At 34.3% G+C, this 22,740-nt stretch overlaps 1 protein-coding gene across 5 annotated transcripts in view; it reads left to right on the top strand.

The window, feature by feature from the left end:
- The window catches only part of CCSER1 (coiled-coil serine rich protein 1), an 855,904-nt gene that overhangs the window by 574,583 nt on the left and 258,581 nt on the right, over nt 1-22,740 (top strand). For all 5 annotated transcript variants that reach the window (XM_042984180.1, XM_042984181.1, XM_007074680.2 and 2 more), the window contains one exon: nt 11,300-11,383. In XM_042984180.1, coding sequence (XP_042840114.1) covers nt 11,300-11,383 — 84 coding nt within the window. The remainder of the gene's footprint in view (nt 1-11,299; nt 11,384-22,740) is intronic.

The following is a 22,740-nucleotide window of genomic DNA, read 5'->3' as shown; positions in this document are numbered from 1 at the left end:
GTCAAATCCTTACCACGCTTGAAATATATCCGACTTCTGCTTCATATGACTGGGCCCACCCAGATCATTTCCCTATTTTAAGGTCAATTGTACTATTGAACATAATAACCACCTGAGTGATACCATATTCATAGATCCTAGAGATAAGAGCAGGACAAATTTGGGGGTGCTGTTTTAGACAGTCTACCTACTATGCCTAATTGTGGCTGTTTCCCTTATACGTACTTGGATGATCATTGTGGGAAAAAATGCATACCATGAACCTCCTTTTATGAAGAAAATTGAAGCTCTCCAAAGTAGTGCATACTACTACTGAGATACAGTGGTTTTGTGTTAATGCAGGCTTGGATTTATTTTGGTCATTGTTTTTTAGTTCTATGGTATAGGAAATTGCTAAGACCTTGAAAAATGTGCTTAATACCACCTTCCTGGTAAAAAGGTGAGTATCCACTGATGATGTATGCAAAACATTTGGGATTATTTCAGAATTTCAACTAATTGTAGTTTTGTTATCAGTAATTGATTTGTGCCAGGTCACACAGCTAAACTGTGACACAACACTCAAATACGATCTTCTCTATACTGAAAGAGAGATAGCAACAGGTAACAGGAAAAACACTGTTCGATTGATAGTTTTTTTTTTTCCCTTTATTAGATAATAGTTCTTAAGATAGTTTAGTGTTGTTTAATGATAACCTAAAACTTCTCAGTCCTCTTAACTTTAATTTATAGAATCTTAAAGCCAAAATTTTTGTTTTATCATGGAAGTTAATTATATAGTTGGGCACAGTATTCAGACATTCACTACATAAGCAGGCATTCAAAAGTATATCTATTTCATAAATTGAAAAGCTACTTATTCCAAATTCATGTATATGCCATCTTCAAAGATTCCTGTTTTACAATGTACATATAATGAGTATTTGAAGATACCACTGTGTATGCTGTTGCTATCCATTAGTGCTCTAAAAAAGAACAAAGCATGACCTTATTTCCTTTCTTTACTGTCCAATACAGATTTATATTTTGTAGCTGTGATCTGTAGCATCAGCTAATATTCATTGCTTTTTTGCAACTTAATTTCCTGACCTCCCAGACTGCCTGAAACCACTGCTTAAATTGAGTCACATTATGCACAATTCCTAGCTTTCTGCTTTTTCTCCTCCCCAGACTTCTACAAGTCTGCTAGAATCCTTGAAAAACATCCTAAAACATTAGTTATTCTGTATTCTTCATTATTGTCACAATTCAGCACTCTATAAAGCAGGATATAATATATTGATTTTATTCCCACTGCCCTTCCTCTCTGTCTGAAGGGCATATAAATGACCAGGGCCCAGGAGCTGGCTCAGTTCCTTTGTCCTGGGAGAATGGCAGAATGGTGCCCACTACCTGCAGCATGCCCTGCAGGCACTGTGTTTTATGAGATTTAAAGATTCTTTTAATGGAGAGACACCACACACTGACACTCCTGAAATGCAGATCTCCATTACTTACACTTCCCAAGGAGAGAAGGCCTCTAAACAGGACCATTCAGGAAGTTGCCCTCAGGCTGCAGAGTAACAGCAAACTTCAGCTGTAGGGGCCAATTTATGTATGGCAAACAGCATGGGGTTAGCTAGATGTCTAGGGCTCTCTGAGGATTGGTTAATTTCAATAATTTCAAGAACTCTGGGGAAAGAGGCCCCAGAGGCTATCCCTAGTTACCTGGTACCTCATTCGGTAGGGCTGGTATGTAATGACCCTGAAATGTGAGGGCCCAATAAGAGAAGTATTTGGAATATGGACTTAATTAGTTGTTCAAGAAGGGTATCTAACTAAATGTCCTCTAACCAAAGCCTTAAAACTGGGTCAGGATAGCATTTAAACAAAACAAAAATAACACAACTTTGTTAGACACTTCTAGGTGGGGAATGGCATGTGTTTGCTGTCTTTGATTACTTTTCCTTCTCAGAAACTAATCTTATAGTTGTGTTCAAACGTAATTCTCTTACTTCATTCAGGATGTTCAGGGATAAGAGGTTCCCTATTTCTTATTTAAAACATGAAAAGGAAGCAAGTGTGACTTCATAGCAGGAATGTTTAACAGCATATTTCTAACCCATTTCAGTTTTCTTTCTTGTAAAGTCTACATTGTGGGAAGGGTCACAATCACCTACCTTATTTAAAAAATACAGGTATAATGTAACAATTATGTCTGTCTTATGTGAGGGAAAAAAATGCTGATATCAGAAAATCTTAAGATCTCCTAAGGATATTTTTCCCCCAAGAATTTTGTATCAAGCAAGTTCAATGGGGCAATATAAATTAATATTACTTTACCACTTGTTGGCTTTCTTTTTTGAGAAGATGATTGCTGATGAGTTTATAAGACATTTATTTATGTCTTAAGTATAGTTCATAATTGATTTTGATGAAATCCACGGATTTAGCAGATCAGGAAACTAATTGGTCATGCCTACTAACTTATTCTATGATGTTAGGAAACTTTTTTTTTAATCTTTATGCCTACAAAATACAATCACTTTAAGAAGTCTTTAGAAAATGAAACACAAATGTTTGTTTTTAATTTTACTTTTAATCAAAAATTTCCTGGATGAAACAAATAGCAAATAGTGAAAACTTTGAATAGTTTTTATAAGGATCATTAATGTGGAAATGTTGGGGTTCAGACCAAATGGTCAAGAAAGAATTCTTGAGATGTTTTTGTTGCAAAAAGTGGTTTTATTAAAGCACAGGGACAGGAATCATGGGTGAAAGAGCTGCACTAGGATTTCACTGGTGACTGATTATATACTTAAAAAAAATTTTTTAATGTTTATTTATTTTTGAGAGACAGAGAAAGACAGAGGGTGAGTGGAGGAGGGGCAGAGAGAGAGAGGGAGACAGAATCTGAAGCAGGCTCCAGGCTCCGAGCAGTTGGCACAGAGCCCAATGTGGGGCTCAAACTCAGGAACCATGAGATCATGACCTGAGCCGAAGTCAGACACTCAACCCACTGAGCCACCCAGGTGCCCCGATTATATACTTTTAAGTTGGGAGGGGGTGAGGGTAGCTTAAGTCTGTAAGCAATTTTTGAAGCAAGGTTTCCAGGACCTTGAGGAGGCTAGATTGTTAGGAAAAGATAATTTATTATTGTTTAATAAAACTTTAGTCAGGAGACCATTCAGATGTATATTAGTGGGCCATATGCTTGGAGGATGATTGCTAACATATATTTGGCTGGTAGAGATAAAGGGGGTTTCCAAAGGAATTTTTGTATGTTAAAGTAGACTTACAGAATCCTGGAAGGTTGGGATAATGTTAAGCTAAGATTGCCTTTTGCCCTTAGCAAAGTCTCATCCTGGAGGCAGCTGAGTTCCTAGAGGAAGGCCACTCTGCCTGTCTCAAGGACTTGTCAATGGGCTGTAATTAATGCAAGAAAGTGAACCTAATAGGACTATTAAGAACTTAGAAATGACAAGCCCATTGTCTCATAGAACTATTTTAACATCTCAGCACATTTCTCAGTGAGTCTAATTTTTTAAGGATTCCAAAAAATGTAGGATTACAATGAATTTTGTTGAGAGGTTATTGAGCACAGCTTAAGGGTCTTAGTATTATTATTAATGGTTTCCTTTTGTTTGACCTTTGCTGCAATTGCTTTTTCTGCTTCATTTTTATGCCTAAAGCCCTTACTTATCATAGAAATGTATGATTTTTGTCCAATAACTGGTCAAGAAATATTCTGATAGCAAAAAGAAATTCTGTAAATTAAAGTGTTTTACAAGTTATAAAGCCCCTATACAAATATCAGATATAGTCATCATTATCTTTTGAGTGATAAAGATCATTAGGAAATCTTAAGATTTCCTAAGAGTAGACTTCCAAATGAAAAGATTATGCCAATATCCAAGGAGCCTTTTCTTTGATTGCTTGAAAATCACAGCCAATATACCACTGTGTCAATGGATAATGCTGTTTCCTGATTTGTATATGTTAAAAAATACATTTCTAAGATATTCACTTTGAACACCTACTATGCCTTTTCTATTTTTATATTTCTATGAAAACAATATTTAGGAAAAAAACACTATAAATCAATGAAATGTTAGTTCATCTCTTAAGTGACTGTATAAAGTCAAATCTAGAATCTTTTCAATTGAATGTAAAAACAAACTTTTTCATCATTTAGCAATTACTGATACCGAAATGATTTATGATTTTTTTCAATTATGGTAAAACCTTAGATTTCAAGTAACTTGTTTGGTGAGTGTTCTGCACGACAAGCCAACATTCCTAATAAATTTTTACTTGATAAACGAGCAACGTCTTACAATACGAGTAGTACATGACACTAAATGTCACATGATCACAACTGAGCCAATGGTTCTTGAAATTTGCTTCAAAGTGCTTTAGATTATAAGATTGTTTCTGGAATGACTTATGCTCACAAACCAATGTTTTGGTATATTTTAAACTAAATAATAAAAAATTAGAGTGATGTTTTTATTGGCTTTATTTATTTGTTTGTTTATTAGAGGGAGATGGACACAGCATGAGCAGGGGAGGGGCAGAGAGAGAGGGAGAGAGAGAATCCCAAGTAGGCTCCATGCTCCCAGCACAGAGCCTGATGTGGGCCTGAACTCAAACTGTGAGATCATGACTTGAGCTGAAACCAAGAGTTGGTCACCTCACTTTGTTTTCAGTATTTAAAAACAGTTCCTCTTATGGTCCTGTTTAGATGATTATGTACCTACACTGCTTTATTTCACTAGTTATTCAGATATTACAGGTAGTATGCTGCTTTAGAACTCAGTTAACCCAAGAATCAGGGGCACTTGGGTGGCTCAGTCGGTTAGTGTCTGACTCTGGATTTCAGCTAAGGTCATGGTCTCACAGCTTGTGGGTTCAGGACCTATATGAGGCTCTGTGCTGACAGCAAGGAGCCTACTTGGGATTCTCTCTCTCTCCCTCTCTGCCCCCCCCCCCCGTGAATGGGCACGCACACACACGCACACACACACACACACACACTCCCCCCCCCCAATTAATTAATTTTAAAAAATGATTTAAAATCCTTTAAAAAAACATAAGAATCATTTGAGGTCAGTTATTTTGGTAGAGCTGCAAAATACATTGTTGGTTATTACACATTTTTGTGTTTTCTAACCTCTACCCTGCTGTTGGCTCCTACCATATTCCTATTTATTTCTTCTCTTTTTCCACTTACTCATAGCATTTTGTCCCTTTTTACTCTGATAGAGTTGTCTGTTTCCTTTATTTTTTAAAAAATCTTTTGACCTTTTTATTTATAAGAATTAGGAAATAAGTTGTAAATCATAAAGCCCTTCAGAGAGAAGACCAGAGGTCTATAAATAGAAAGAGTCATGATGATTCAATACGAATTTTGACGTGTTTTTGTAACTAGTAGCCAAGAATTACATTAATGATTTTACTTGAGGAATTATGTGAGGTTTATGAGTTAGAAATTATGTGATTTTTTAAATCTATATTTATAATTTTAGCATAAGATCATTTTCAAAGTGATTTACAGATTCTACTTGCCTTTTATTTTTTGGTACTTAATTTATACAATAGTCTAAAACAATGAGTTGATTCTAATTCTAGGCAAAAATAAATTATAGGATGTATGGTACTAGAGTCGGCTAACTGAATTTGGGACAAATTACCCAAATATCTATGTATCTGGCTGTGACTTTCCAAATTTATCATATAAAAGTACAAGAATAAGATAATTTGTAAGCTGTTTTTATATCTATATGTCTGATTCTCTAGTAACTTATGCAATGATGACATAAATGTTCATTTCATGCATAAAATGAGCTATGTGAAAATTACACTATTTAAACTATAACTTTAAATCACAAAAATCATAAATTAAATCACAAAATATTTCAAAATTAGCTGCATACATTTTTATACAACTATAATGAGCCATAATTTATTCTAATTCTAATTCTAATTCAGAGTTTATCCACATGTGCTTGTGGTATCTATAACAAATCATCCAAAAATTAATGGCTTAAAATGATAATCTTATTTTTTTATGATTTTGCAAGTGAGGAATTTGGGAGTAATTTAAGTTAGACAATTGGTTGTGAGCTTCAGTCACCTGAAGACTCCGCTGGGCTAGATGTGCAAGATGGCTCACTCTGATGGCTGGCAATTAAAGCTGGGTGTCTTTTTGAAGCTGATAGGGGGCTGTTAACAGAAGTACATGTGTTTTTACTTTTTAGCATGGCTAGGTTAGTTTCTTTCTGCAAGGAAATAACCTGACAAAGGAGCATTCTAACTGAGCAGTCCTGGAAGCTGACCTTATCTAGTCTTGAAAGTCATGTGGACTTAATTCAGCAGTATTCATTGGTCAAACAACAAAACCAGTCCAGATCCAAGGAGAGGGCATTGGCCTCCATCTTTCAGTAGGAATAGTAAAAAAAATGATTTGTAGCCATCTTTAATCTACCACACTATGAGTTTCACATTTATAAATAATTACTGAATTTAGAAATAATGGAATTGAATTATAGTCCTAAAAATTAATTATGCTTGAATGAGAAACAGAATATGTCATAATTATTAAAGCATATAGTTTATGAATGAGAAATATACATTTAAATAAGCACAAGCTTAAACTGGTTACATTAGCCTACAGGTTAATGAAATAACCTCTTTTGAAAAATCAAGAATATTAAAATCCAGCTAATTCTACAATCAATATGATTTCTAACTCAGTAGATCATCCTGCCAAATACATTCCACAAATTTGCAAATACAGTGAGAATATTGAGGAAATATTGCTATTAGTTTTCCCCTAAGAGTAGGTGTGTTCAAGGACTTTTTATTTTGTTTGTTAAGCAAATACTTATGTGACTATTGGCACATGTATATATAACAAATAAGAATGAAAGTCTAGATAACTAAGATTCATTTGCACAGTCATTCATAGTGAAGGCTTTTATAAAAGTTGGCTTCTGATAACATATGATAAATATTTAATGTGTTATTCCATAAGTAAATGCAAATGATATATTATCACCTATCTGATTTAAAGCTCTGAGATTGTGAACTTCTTGAAAAAGTTTCCCAGGGGGAAAAAACATCTGAGAATTATATAAAGTGAGCATTTTTTTGGAAAACCATTTTTTTCTGCAATTCTATTAGTCACAATATTGACAAATCTTCCATTTTAAATTAATTAATAAAACAATTAATATACAAAAATATTACTGATAATTAATCTACAAAAAAAATACAATTGTAGTAGATTCAGGCAGATGCCCAGATCCTCTTTCAGTAAAGGACCACTTCCTGAAGTAAGTGCAAATCCTACAGTTAGCTGACTGCCTCTGGCTGTTAGCTCCTGCCTTTAGGGCCTGCCTCAGCTCTCTAGCTGAAGTCAGTCTCATCTCTGGATGACCTGAGACAATGAATGAGTAACAGCAGCTGAGATCTAGTTCTCTCTTTTTATTTTTCTCCAAATTTTTATTGAAATTCTAGTTAGTTAACATATAGTGTAATATTGGTTTCAAGGAGTAGAATTTAGTGATTATTCTCCTATAGATAGCACCCAGTGCTCAACACAAGTACCCTTTTTAACCCATCACCCATTTAGCCCATGCCCACCCTCTCCTGTTCATCAATCCTCAGTTTGTTCTCCATCGTTACAAATCTCTTATGTTTGCTTCTCTTTTTTTTCTGTCCCCCATATTCATCTGTTTTGTTTCTTAAATTCCACATGTAAGTGAAATCATATGGTATTGTCTTTCCCTGACTGACTTATTTTGCTTAGCAAAATACATTCTAGCTCTATCCATGTCATTGCAAATAACAACATTTCATTCTTTTTGATGGCTTAGTAATCTTCCATTGAATATATGCACCACTTCTTTTTTAATCATTCATGAATTGATGGACATTTGGACTGTTTCCATAATTTGGCTACTGTTGATAATGCTGCTATAAATATTGGTGTGCATGTGCCTGTTCGAAGTAGTATTTTTGTATCCTTTAGGTAAATACCTAGTAGTACAACTGCTGGGTCGTAGAGTAGTTCTGTTTAGCTTTCTGAGGAACCTCTCTACTGTTTACCAGAGTGGCTGTACCAGTTTGCATTCTCATCAAGAGTGTAAGAGAGCTCCCCTTTATCCACATCCTCGCCAGCATTTCTTGTTTCTTGTGTTGTTACTTTTAACAATTCTGATAGGTATGAGGTGGTATCTCATCATGGTTTTGATTTGTATCTCCCTGATGATGAGTGATGTGGAGCATCTTTTCATGTGTCTGTTAGCCATCTGGATGTCTTCTTTGGACAAATGTCTATTCATGTCTTCTGCCCATTTCTTCACTGGATTATTTGTTTTATGGATGTTGAGTTTGGTAGGTTCTTTATAGATTTTGGATACTAACCCTTTGTCAGATATGTTGTTTGCAGATATCTTCTCCTGTTCCATAGGCTGCCTTTTAGTTTCATTGATTGTTTCCTCTGCTGTGCAGAAGGTTTTATCTTGATGACGTTCCAGTAGTTCACTTTTGCTTGTTTCCCTTGCCTTTGGCAACATGTCTAGTAAGAAGTTGCTGTGACTGAGGCCAAAGAGGTTGCTGCCTGTATTGTCCTCTAGGATTTTGATGGTTTCCTATCTCACATTTAGGTCTTTCATCCATTTTGAATTTACTTTTGTGTATGGTGTAAGAAATTGGTCCAGTTTCATTCTTCTGCAAGTTGCTGTCCAGTTTTCCGAACACCATTTGTTGAAAAGACTTTTTCCATTGGATACACTTTCCTGCTTTGTTGAAGATTAGTTGACCATATAGTTGTGGGGACATTTAGTTCTCCTTCATGAGCCCCCAGTGACTGAACAGGGAGTGGTACAAGAGCCTGCCTACATTCTCTCAACACAGGATTCCTCTAACAGGCAACCTTGGCTCTGGACCTCTTCGTTTAGATGGCAGAGGTTTGTCAGGTATGGGTCTTGGTCCAACTTCCTCCCTAGCCAAGTCTGATTCTTCTTTTCTTTTTATGTGGGTTTACTCTCTAATGGACCTTTTATTATAAATAAACCTTAACCACACCTCAGTATTTGTCTCCTGGAGAATTCACTCGTGACAACATTTTATTTTATGTTGAGAGTTCTTTTTCTTAAGTGAGATCTTATGCAAGACTTTGGGAACATAAGTACTAATACAATGCAGTTTTTGCCATCAGGTAGTTTATCATCTGATGTTATCTTCAACCTCCACAGAAAAGTTACTAGCACAGTCACAGGACTACTTAGTTGAAGTACCACGAATTTGATTCTACATCTCTGATTCTAAGAAGCTTGATTATTCTCTTACCTTCCTCTTAAGTTTGCTGTTTTTACCTTTGTGCTGTGAGGCAAGCTAAGCCATCTTTTCGTTAATATTTAAAATCTGTTAAAATATGTATTAAAAACAATGTGTGTAAACTCTATCCATGAAAACCTGTGATTTAGGGAAGAAATAGGCATAGTGCAAAAGGAAAGGTACAGAGGTAATGAGCATCTCCCAGGCAAGCTGGTTGCAAGCAGATGAAAGGAGATATTAGTCAATTCAAATCATACATTTGTTTATTACTTAGTTTAGAGGAAGTACAAATTATTAACATCATGAAAACCAGAATGAACAAGTACTATTTTTTCTAAGCCATTAGCTGTTTTCCTCCTTGTCAGTTCAGATAAGGTTAACGGATTCAGAAGAAATGGGAATTCCCCTAATGTAAACATTTCTTATTTGGTAATTTTATGGAAAGGAAATGTGTATTTGAGTAATTGCACATCAGTTACAGTGTTTGGTGCTCATGAAATAGCCTATCTGATGAAGTGGAGGAGGCAAAAAGCCCAATGAGGCTGGGGAACAAGCAAACAACGCTGGAAGTATTAATATTGCATGAAATGACATATGTTTTAGATGCTATGGAACATGCCCTTACTCTCAAGGGGTGTCTTAGCCAACAAGGGGAAGCTTTCTAGTGGAATAAGGAGCAATGTTTGAAATGTCTCTAAAAGCACAAGATATTGTGGGGAATAGAGAGGTGCCATGTGTAGAAGACTTTATAGTCCAGACCTGTGTATGGGTAAAGCAGGATACATAAAACATTTTGTATTTCAGTTCTGTAGGAATGATCAATGGTTCTAAGAAAGTTGGAAATGAAAAACTTTGAAGCTCCAGAAATAAGCAAGTAGCAGACAACGAAAGGCACTATATACTATGCTAAAGAGTGTTTGACTTCTTTATTTTCCTGAAAGAGGTGATTAGCTATTAAATAAGAAGGGATGTAATTTATTGCCATTTAGGAAAATATCTCTAGCAGATAGGGAAGGTGATAGAAAAATCGGTTCAGAAATTCACTGCATTAAGCCAGAAAGAAACAATGGACACCTTGAGTAAGTCAATGAAGATAGAGAAGAGTGCATCTAAGAAATATCAAGGAAATAGAGATTAAAGACTTTGGTATCAGATTTGGCCAGAGTGAGTAAAAACTAAGAGTATAGGATGGCTTCCTGCTTATTTTAGGAAATAGAAACATGTGAGAAGTAAGTAGAAGTCAAGTTTTCAGGTAGAGGAAAATGATGAGACGAATGTTACCCTGGAATGTCTATGGGACAATGCTCAGTATATGCTCAGTAAATAGTTTTATTTATGAGTTGAGGCTTGGAAGGTACATGTGTCTAGATTAAGTATTTGTATTAGAGAGTTAGAAGTAATATAGGCATAGAGTAATATAGGCCACGGATGTGTATGTATTGTGTACATAGAGGCTGTGGCTGAGCATACACACACAGTGAGAAGAAAATGCCCAAAGATAGTGCTCTAGTGAAAGGGACAAGTATTATAGAGACACCATCAAAGATAAAGACCATAACTTGGTAACTGGTTTGGGAATTAATATTTAATTATAGCAGGGGAACAAATTATAGGTAAAAGTATCTCTTTTAGAGGATAGCCATTTTTCTACTCATTATGTATGCACAAGAATGGGAGGAAAGACTTTAGGATGACTCACTGGTTTGTCTTAGGCAACAAAATGGACAAATGGATATTAAAGAAAAAGACTGATTAAAAAAACATACCTGTGTATATTATATAGAATAATATCTTCAGATGCATTAGCTTGTTTATCTTGCAACTTAGAATATATTATGAAAAATACCAGACTGTAGAAAATTTGAGTTTCATTAGTCATATGCAATTATCTCCCACTGTGTGAAGCTGACTTTCCTTATCAAGAGCAAAGTGAAATGGCTAAGCCTATTATGCTGTCTCTTTGATGTTTTTATAGGATATAATGAAAGATGAATGCTCAATGCTGAAGCTGCAGCTGAAAGAGCGGGATGAACTCATTTGCCAACTTCAGGAAGAGCTGGTAAGTGATAAAAATATTGGCCCACAAACATACTTTCCTTGCAAGGTTATTTGCTATAAACCCTCCAACAACTTTTTTGTTAACAATAATATTATGTATAAACTGTTAATGCTTCAATCGGATTAATTATCAATTTTATAGTCTTACAGATGTGAGGATTTGAAAATCTGAAAAATAGAATGGTCTCTAATCTATACTAAACTTTGTATAATTCCAGAAACAGATCACTAAGCCAAGATTAGACATTTTAGTTTTCTCTATCAAAAATTGTAAAGACTAAGGTCATATTTTATTTTGTAAAGTGTGTGATTTAACTTCATACTGCTCCTCCTAGAGATATGATCATGTAATATGAAGCAAAGTACTCAAAAATCTTAAACAAAAATAGATTGTACTTTTTATTTTCATAAAGCTGCCAAAAATGTATTAACCTAATTTTTGTTAATGTGATATCTATATTATGTAAAATTACACAAAATATTAAAGTTTATTGATATTTTCAGGGGGTTTTAAAATGCAACATTATACAAAATTGATTAAGTTAAACTTTCATAACCTGAAAATATATTTGGTAGGTAACAAGAACAGCAGTGTGCATTACTTAAACATGTGTTTTCAACTTATATATGTATATTAACAATATTTTGCCATAAAATTTACTCTGAATTTAGTAAAAAATGATCTGTAAAATAAGAATGAAAAAGAGAGGAATGAGAAAGGAATTTTAATTCATCAAAAGTTCTTAATAATACCAGTAAAATGAAGAAGTATTAAACAATAAAAGAGCCTGACTCGTTATCAAGATGAAAAAACAAATCCTAGCCAATTATATTCTTTAGGATGATGTCAGAGTTGACTACATTAACAATGATATATTACCTAATTATTTGATACAATTAAATGACAAAACAGATTTTATAGACCATCAAGCTTCTGAGAATTCTCAACATATTAGTGAAATAGGGGACAGATTTAGAGCATATTTTATTGGTTCTTGACAACAGATAATGTTTTAACTGAAACCTGACCTTTATTGGGACTGTGTTATGATTGACTTGATGCTGGTTATTGGCCTCATGAGCTTATTATTGTTGCTTTAGAAAACCTATAAACCAGTATTTAAAATACTAATAGTACTACAGACAAAAGGAACATGTCTTCTGTTACTTGGAATTACCTTTTCTAAATAAGTAATAGATTTACTGTAAATTTATTTTATTACATTAGGAAAACATTTCTGTAGTTAACATAACTCCAGAGGTACATGTTATGTGACCAAGCTTTGTTTATGTGGTAGACAAAAAAATATTTAAGTTGAATGAAAATCATGTAGATACTAATGGATGCAAATAATCATCAGTTTTAACACAACAGAAAATCTATTCCCTTTGTCAGAATGCTTATTCTTGGTGGATTAGCTCAGAAAGAAGTATTCATTTTTTCCCCTTAACATTAGTTGTGATTAAATTTAAAACATATACAAGACATCAGACCTTCATTTGTTGAGTGGAATGAGAAAGAAAATGATTACTCCTAAAGCTAATATTACATCATTATACTTAAAGTAATGTAATGCCCCTGCATCTGAGAAAGAAAGTCTTCTGTTGGCTGATTTAGTAAAATGACTTGCAAGAGTTTTGTTTTTGTTTTTGTTCCATTTTTATGCTATGTAGTTTGCATAACCATCTTGGATATTTAAATAAGAAAATGTTAACTTCCGAAAACAAAGTTTGTTTTATTAAAGAGGACTATAGCTGAAGAGGAAGGTGTGTAAGTGATTTAAGGACTTAAAGAAGGAGAGATGTTGCTGAAAAGAAAAGGGCATCATCAAAACTGGATTTGGAGCATAGAGGAAGGGTATAACCACATAAAAGCTATACAACCCACTTGGATGCATTAAAAATTAAGTCCTAGCATACTTGTGATCCTGATAACAAATAACTTGTGACATTTTGACAAGGTGGACATTAAACTTTACTTTTATACTTTACCTACCTACCTTTGAGAATTTGAAAACATTTCAGAGGAGTGCCTGGGTGTCTCAGTTGGTTGAGCTTTTGACTCTTGATTACGGCTCTGGTCATGATCCCAGGGTCGTGGGATCAAGCCCTACTTCAGGATTCTGCACTGAGTGTGGAGCCTACTTGGGAGCTTACTTGGGAGCCTGCTGTCTCTCTCTTGCTCCCTCTGGCCCTCTCCCTGCTCCCATGAGCTCTCTCTCTCTCAAAAAGATTTTTTGTAACTTTTTTAAAAAAATGTATTTACTTATTTTGAGGGAGCGAGAGAGAGAGAGCAGAGGAAGGGCAGACAGAGAGGGAGAGAGAGAGAAAGCATTGCAAAATGTCTTCTGGGGGCAAAATTTTCCCGAATTGAGAACCATTGCTTCAGGGTTATTATAATCCCCAATAAAATTGTATGTTATAGGTTTAATGTCTATCTGTTGATACCCAGTTTGAATGAAGAAAAAAAAAGTTCGGTAGAATGGATGGGCTTCTCCTTTGACCATTACATAAATAGTCCTTTGCATTGCATTTTAGGCTGCTAGAGCTGCTGTACAAAACGCCATAGACTGTATGGTTTAAAAAATTTATTTTCTCATAGTCCTGGAGGCTAGAAGTCCAAGATCAAGGTGCTAACATGGTTGGGTTCTGGTGAGAGCTCTCTTCCTGGCTGCAGATGGCTACTCTGTACTCACATGGCCTTTGCTAAGTGCATGTGCATGGAGAGGACAAGACGGAGAGTTCTAACTTTTTTCTTATATGGGCACGAACCCATCATGAGAGCTACATATACCCTCATGACCTCATTGAAACTGAAGCATCTCCCAAGACCCCCATTTCCAAATACCATCACACTAGGATTAGGGTTTTAATATACAAATTTGGGAGGGACACAATTTAGTTCATAGCACAAAATGTTAATGTTTATGGTTATATTTCATAGTTATATATATTTTTTTCAGGCACTAAATACACATTTTAAATAGCATTTTTACTCTGTGATTTCAGAATTATGTTGGTTTAACTTCACTTTTTTTTCTGGGTTAGTAGATTTTGCAAAGTATAAATATGCTAAGAAAACCTAATAATTCTGATTTTAGATTATATATTGATTTTGGGGCAAATTATCCACATTATTAACTGCATTTCTAATAAGGATGTATTTTGTAATCATACTCTGAATTTATTCCTTCCTGTTTATCTTTAAGAAGAAGAAAAACAAAAATAAGAGGTTTGTACTTTTGGGAACAATTTCAAGATGTCTTAAATTATTATCCCTGAAATTTGTATGCATCACTTACCTTGGTGAGACTTACTGGTTTTTTTTTTTCAATAGCTAATTATTTGCATGTATTGTATGATGTACAAGAGAATATTAAATATCAGCATACCAGAGTGTCCTGTGGTTGTAGAAGTGTTAGGGCAACTAACTGGAGAAGACAAACTCTTTGGGCAGGAATTTTTGTTATGGGTAATCAGGAAAGAATTGGTTCATACACTTACTTCTAAGTGCTTTATAATACAACAAAATCTTCTCTGCATTGCTATGAGGTAATGTGAAGGGTACTGGCTAGCTGTACCTATGTGACATGAGCTATGCAAATAATACTTTTATGTTGATAATAAATTATCAAAATAGCTTGTATTGATATTATAAAATATTTTCACAAACAAAAATTGGAATTAACCAAACATTTGAAATTCCTTTTTCAAGTTTGAGACTATTCTCCCATCAAATGAAATCTTAATGTTTTTATTTGTTTCCTACCCTGGAAACATACATGAAATTTGCAAAGCTTTGAAGACTTTTAGTGATTTCAGTTCTTTTAGTGGTTTTCCTTTGAAACATATTTATTTTAATATTTGTGATTTACATTTGTAAATCCCTAATTATAGTGCATAGTATAAGACTTATTACACATTACTGTTTTCTCAACTTTTTATCTTTCTTTTCTATGGTCTCTGATTCATTTATGGTTTGGTTAGAATCTTTTCCCAGGGTGCCTGGGTGGCTGAGTCAGTTAAGCATCCGACTTCAGCTCAGGTCATGATCTTATGACTCATGAGTTCGAGCCCTGCGTCAGGCTCTGTGCTGACAGCTCAGAGCCTTGAGCCTGCTTGGGATTCTGTGTCTCCCTCTCTTTCTTCTCCTCACTGTGCTCTGTCTCTGTCTTTCAAAAATAAATAAACGTTAAAAAATTTAAAAAGTTTTCCTGAACGTTTCCTTCAAATGGGGTATTGATGACAGGGTCTCTAATTCTTTGAATATCTATTCACTTGAAAGATGAAAAATAGTGCTAGGGTTGAATTGTGTCCTCCCCAAAGCTAATCAATTAAAACCCTAATCCCCAATGTGGATTATCCCATCCTAAAGGCACCAATCCCATAAGGCCCTACCTTTATGACCTAATCTAATCCTAATCACTTCCCCAAATCTCCACCCCAAATACCATCACATCAAAGGGGTAGGATTTCAACATGAATTTGGGAATACAATCATTTAGTCTGAAAGGGAAGTAAAGGTATCAGAGGTCTTATGGAATTCTACTCGTTCACTACAGCCACTTAATGACATTAGTTATGATATTACTGTTTTTGCATATCAAAATTCTCTGTAAGAGTCTAGTTGACAAAAACTCACATCTGAGAATAAAAATCAAAAACCTGGACAAGATTATTACTAAAGACTGCTAGGAATTACTGGTTCAGAGTAGGAAATAAGATGAAAAACTGACATGTACTTCACTGAAAATTATTGTTAATAAGGATATTAATTGAAAGCATGGAAAAGAACAAACTTTCAGAGTCAGAAACAATAGGAAGTCTTTTTTAAAAAATAATTAAATGATATTTGGATATATATTTAAATATAAATTGTACTTATTGTGTAGAGTATGTTTAACTTTTTCAATATTAGAAATAGAACTCTTGGGGCACCTGGATGGTTCTCTCGGTTGAGCATCTGACTTCGGCTCAGGTCATGATCTCTCGGTTCGGGAGTTTGAGCCCTGTGTGGGGCTCTGTGCTGACAACTCAGAGCCTGGAGCCTGCTTCAGATTCTGTGTCCGCCTCTCTCTCCACCCCACCCATGCTTGTGCTCTGTCTCTCTGTCTTTCAAAAATGAATAAACATAAAAAAATTTAATAAAAAAAAAGAAGTAGAACTCTTCTACCAGCACAAAGATTTAGGGATTTCATGGTATTTAATGCATTGGTATAAGTTAAGGCCAAAGGTCTAAACATATTGGCTAAAAGTAAGAATACCTAATCAGAATCAATATAACAAAAGTTATTTAAAATAAATTATTTTAACTTTCGGTTTAACTTTGACTACTGGTGACATAAAACAGATAAATATTTTTCCCACTTATGAGAAAGTTTGGTTCTTTTTCTCAGCTATTAAGTGAAGGTCACGTTGAAGATTGCAATGTAATTTTATTGCTAGTATAAAACTGAGGGACATTGTAAATATTACCTTCTTGTTCCTAAAATATATCTGAGAGATTTATCATAAACATTGATGGTGAAGTGTAGCCTTGTGTTTTGGGAGGTGGGGGGAGAATGGATACTTTCTTCTAAATGATTATTAATCTTATAAATGGCTTCAGAAACTTTATAAATGGTTTCACAGTATAGGTGAAAAGTTTACCCTATATACGATTTCAGAAATTGAAGAAATTGGGTTTGGCATTTATTAATGGATTGATTAAAAATATTTTTAAAGAAGTTGAAGATAACTTAAAAGTAAAAATAACTTTAGTTGGACCTAAGACTGTAAATAGTAAAATTTAATTGCCCTAATTAGGATCAGTACACCATGCTATGCATTTAATATTATGTTTTACCAGTAATTTAAATGCCTATTACTTTGTCAATAATGAATTTGCATGGGTAACCACATTAAAAAAGGTGAATTGTCAGTAATTTATGACTCTAAACTTGCATAATGTCTATCATTTTATTCTTTCGTTTAGACTTTTGTTCATTTTGCAGCCCATCTGAGTAGAAAGCATCAGATTCTGCTTTTTACGGTATATTTCTTTAAAAGCATATTTCTACTTAAAAGCCAAGTTTCAACAAGTGACCTATAAATAAGACTTCGGCCAGAAAGTTTATGAACTGTCTGAAAATAAGTATGCTATAATACATCCCTCATTAAAACAAAGGAAGGCAAAACAGAAATACTTCCAGTGGTTGCCTTCATGTTTACCACATACCATTTAGACTTGTCAGAATGTAGTGAGAGCTGTTATTTTAGTCATCACATGTTTCTAATCTAATGAGTGAGGAGCGGCATTGACTGGGAAGCACTTAAAATAATAATAAAACCGACTAAAAGCATTTTGCATTTACCATAGGCCAACAATTTAAAAAATGTCAGTTCTAAGTCTCCTCCCTGAATGATGTGGGTTTTTGTTTGTTTGTTTGTTTGTTTTCTTATGGATCTGAATCCTAATTTAGTAACTTCAGGTTAGGTTGTTTACATTTTAATCACACTTTTAAAATTCCCATTAGCACATTATTACTCATCTCTTAATAACATTGTATTTTTAAATGAAGGTTAATTGGGAGAAGTTCCTGTTAAGGAGAACTTTGCACAGAGATTAACAGTTCAGAATCTTTAAACCCAATTTGTGTTTCTAACCCCTGTAGTACTACATATTAAGGTATTCAACAATAAATTCAAAATAAGAAATGAAAGCATAGTTATAAAGATGAAAGAATCTTGAGTTACTTCAGTTCTGTCATTTGATATAACCATTTGCAGTATTTTTATTTAAGATGTAAAGAAATAGAGTTAGAACTACAAGATACATATTTTAGTTCATACATTAAGTATTTTACTGACTTTTAATAGCTGGTTCTGAACTTATTTTAAATTGTATGTTTCCTTTTTTTTTGTATGTTTTGTTTTAATGTTTTAAAACTAATGTACTAACCAAAAAAGTTGCATCAGGCATGATTTAATAGTTGCCTAAATTTGGGCACCTGGGCTCAGTTGGTTGAGCATCCCGTTTCATCTTACGTTATGATCTCACAGTTTGCAAACTTGAGCCCCACATAGGCGCTCTGCTGTCAGCGGAGAGCTGGCTTCAGATCCTCTGTTATCCTCCCTTTCTGTCCCTCCTGCTCTGTGCTCTCTCTCAAAAATAAACCTTAAAAAAAAGTTGCCTAAATTATACCTTTTGCAAAATATTCATAAATCTTAATATTATGTTTATTAAGACATTACTTTATGGCATGATAACATTTACAACGCTTTGTATGACCACCTTTCAACTAGCTGCGTTTCTTTTCTGACTATCACTAAATCTCATTTTATGTCTTGATTATTTAAAGTAGGATTTTCTTCTAGAAATAGGACTTTTAAAATTATCTCTGTTCTAGATATCCAATAAGGTAGGTACATAGCTGAGTTTTGAAAACTTCTTCTTCCTTCAGTGTAAAGACTAAGTTGAAAAACAGATGACATAAGATAAGTATATATATGAATCTGTCTCTCTCTATATATACATACATATATGGAGGGGTGTGTGTGTGTGTGTGTGTGTGTGTGTGTGTGTGTGTGTATACACATATATGTTAGTGTGTTATTAAACCTTTTTTTCTCACTGAAAGCAAATATTGAAAATTCTTACTTGAATGTAAGTAAACATATAAACAACCATTTTCCTCCAGTCTCTTAAGAAATCCCATTTGCTTTATTTAAATGTAAACCAAGCTCTCAGCTCATTTGTTAATACTTGAATAGCAAAGTATGGAGCTGTATAAAAGGCACTTGTAGAACTGATGAATTTTGAAAAATTGAAGGCAATTGAAGAACTGAAAGTAAAGCATTATGTATAATCAGGTTACTGTGCATAATAAAGGAGGAGCTAAAAATAAGACTCTAAGAAATACATACGGCTAAATAGCACTTTATCAAGAATCTGAAGAGAATGATTTTGATTTGGTTTAAAACATATTCAGAATTCAAATTGAATAAAATTGTATGTCCTTGAAGCTTTAATAACAGAATAATTCCTACTTGATAAGAGAAACATTCTTTTTTGCATGAAAATCATATCCTGAATTCATCTTAAAAGTAATTCCCCACTTGCTCTACATTCTATTATAACTTAGGGTATTATTTCATACCACTCATTTTAAGATAGAATATTATAGGCCCATGGATGATTTACATAAGAACAGACAGCTGTAAGTACTTTCAAATCCTCTTTCTTTCTCATATTTAGGAAACATTAGGAACAGAAAAGAAATAGATTAGGTATACTTAAACATTATTAAAGTGTCAGGCTACTCCTTTTTTTTCCAGGTGAATTAATTGCATATATTCCAGAAAAGGCTTATCGCAGCAGTAATTACATTCCTCTTCAGGTCTGTGAGACAGTTGTATGGTGTGAATGAGGCAATATCCTGTGATACATAATGGGGATTAGCCTCCAATTCCTGACACACTCTAGTAACCTGATGAAGAGCTGACAAAAAGATACAATCTTTAATATTCTACTGCACTTGCCTTGGCAATAGTACATATTTGTTTAAGTCTTTATCATGAAGTGTTGTCATATTGCAGTATGGCATGGATATAGGGAAATAATTGTGGTATAATTTAAGTGCTAGTATAAAATTGTTTTACCTTTAAGACATAAATATTTTTTAAAAGCAGCATGAAGCCATACTATGGCCAATTTAGGCATGTGGCAGAAATTAAATTGATATATAAATTTGGATGTTTTGTATATTTTTCACTTATAAGCTATGTTGTCATATAACTTAGTGGCTTTCTCTGTACTCTTTTTTTAAGTTTATTTATTTATTTTGAGAGACAGAAAGTGCAAGTAGGGGAGGGCCAGAGAGAGAGGGGAGAGTGACAATCCCAAGCAGGCTTGGCACTGACAATGCAGAGCCCAATGTGGGACTTGAACCCACTAACTGTGAGATCATGACCTGAGCCAAAGTCAGGCTCAACCGACTGAGCCACCCAGTCTCCCCTGGTTTTCTCTGCATTCTTATTTCTTTTATTATACCAATCAAGATTTCAGTGCATAGAATAACATATGAAATAAAACTATTCAAGTAGTCAACAAGACATAAAGATAGCCAAAGACTTAGAATTGCGGGGGTGGGGGGCAGAGCTACAAATCATGTTCCCAAATTACTAGGGGGGTTAATATGCAGAAGGAGAAGATATGTGTTGGTATGTATGTGTGCATGTGTTTATGTATATGTGTGTAGATAGGTACATAAATATAAAGCATTATAGCATAATGTTCTACTTCACAAGATTATCTTTAAGCTTTTGAAAGCCAGGCTAACTTCCGACATCCCAGCAAGGGTTAAGAAGATGGAGCAGAATAGTCTCTCTTAAAGAGCCAACATTCAAATCAGGGAGACAGGCATAAACAGTTCATTTTAATAACAGCCATTATTTACTGAGCTCTTACTCCTTGGCAGGTGCTCCAGTGAATGCTTTTGGTTTATTAGTGACTTTACTTTTTATAATAAAATCAAGAAGTATGTATTATTACTTCCGGTTCATCTATAATAAAGCAGATATTCAGAGGGATTAACTGATTTGTTCAAGTCTGCATAATAAGTGATAGAGTTAGGATTTGCAGCAAAGTCAGCCTGACTCCATGAACATATTTTTCCCTAATACATAAAAATGTATAAATTATAAAGCAGTGAGGCTAGTTCTATGCAATAAGATACCATAATTCTCCTTTGCTACATGTCAATATCATAATAAAACAATGGTTCTTGTTTGTTGATTGATTAGCTGGTAGTACCATTAAAGCTCCGACGGACAGGACAGCAAGTTTTATGATACAAATAGGAAAACATATTAGATCTGTCACCTGCAGCAACTTGTCACAGTCTTAGAGGGGAGTACAGTTGCTTTCCTCAGAAAGAGCTTGGGACATTACAGGCACATTTAATGTTATTTCTTTACCATGTCCTTTTTTATGGACACTCCTTGGGGCTGGGTGAGGACACTATAGAAGCCCATTTTTTAAAAGCACTTGTAAAATCATGACTTAGCATTATCAGAGCAATGAAGAGATTTAGAAAAATCTAAGTATTTTACATAAAAGCTAAGAAAACATATTTTTCACTGATCTTAAATAAATCTCTGTGTGTATATAATGTATATAAATACAATATATACATATTCACATATATGTATTTCATATTGTGAATAAATCTACCAAAGCCCATCAAATATAGACTGAGGGAATTGTCAAAAGTGAGGAAACCCACTAATCCAAACAGACATTAGTGACTATTTGATATCATGTGACAATTATTTTACTCCGTTGATCAATAAAACATGAATGACTAGGCTAGAAATGTTTTTTTTAATAATTTAGCATCATCGCATTTCCCAACTTGTTGAGCTATAACTAGGACTATTTTAAGTTCTGTAAGGAATACAAAGGAAGAGTCTGTAGAAGAGAAAAACATTTCTCTTCTTCCCTTCTAGGCTCTTTGGCTGGACTAATAATTAAATTGGCATAAAACAGATTAATAAGAAGACAAATTTAATTTCCTGTGTTCAGGAGCCTCATATAGACACTAGAGGGTCAAAGACAGGCAGTAGAGGCTTATATGCCACGATGTTAAGGAAAAGGGGAAAGAGAGAGGATGGAGTTTGGGGCTTCAAAGGGTGGGAAGACCATTCACAGGAAAACAAGAACTAATGTTTGGTAAACAAATGTTTGCCATGTCATGAGGAAAAGTCTTTCATTACCTATATAAACCTATCGATAAACTATAATTATCTTTGGTAATATCTCTCTTCCTGGTAGAGGCTTTCTATCTAAATTCTTTTAGACAGTTAAAGAGCTAAAAACCTCTTCATGACTGTGAGCCCTTGATTGTCTCCACCTCAAACAATCCACATGACAAAGTGTCACATTCTGGGGCAGCTTGCCTTGAATCCCATTAACTGAAAATTTAACCAGGCATCATTCTAATGAGAAGCCTGGGCTTAAGTATCCTTTTGGTGTGTGTTTCCTATCACATTCAAATGTGACTTTTACCTTGACTTGATGTCTTTCCCTTTCTCATTGATGAGCACCTTAATGATGGGGCCTTGTCATCCTTCTGGTCTCAGCAGCCAGCCAAGTGGGCATTTGGTAAGTTTTAAGGAAATGACTAAAATTTGTATCATTGTTCCTGCTCCAGTATTTGTTAAGGAAACCTTTAGAGAATAAAGCAAGATAATGTCACGATACTAAATTATATAACTTGGGAGATGAAAGATTGAAATAAAAGGGGGAAGGAGTAGTATTGGTTTTGTTGTATAATTTAGTGGAGGGAGTTCTAGAGACCAAACAAACCAGTAGTGGAA

The sequence above is a fragment of the Panthera tigris genome, chromosome B1 (genome assembly GCF_018350195.1).
Source record: "Panthera tigris isolate Pti1 chromosome B1, P.tigris_Pti1_mat1.1, whole genome shotgun sequence".
NCBI classification, from domain to species: domain Eukaryota; kingdom Metazoa; phylum Chordata; class Mammalia; order Carnivora; family Felidae; genus Panthera; species Panthera tigris.
The sequence above is the reverse complement of the archived record's forward strand: the minus strand, read 5'-3'. Positions and strand labels throughout refer to the sequence as shown.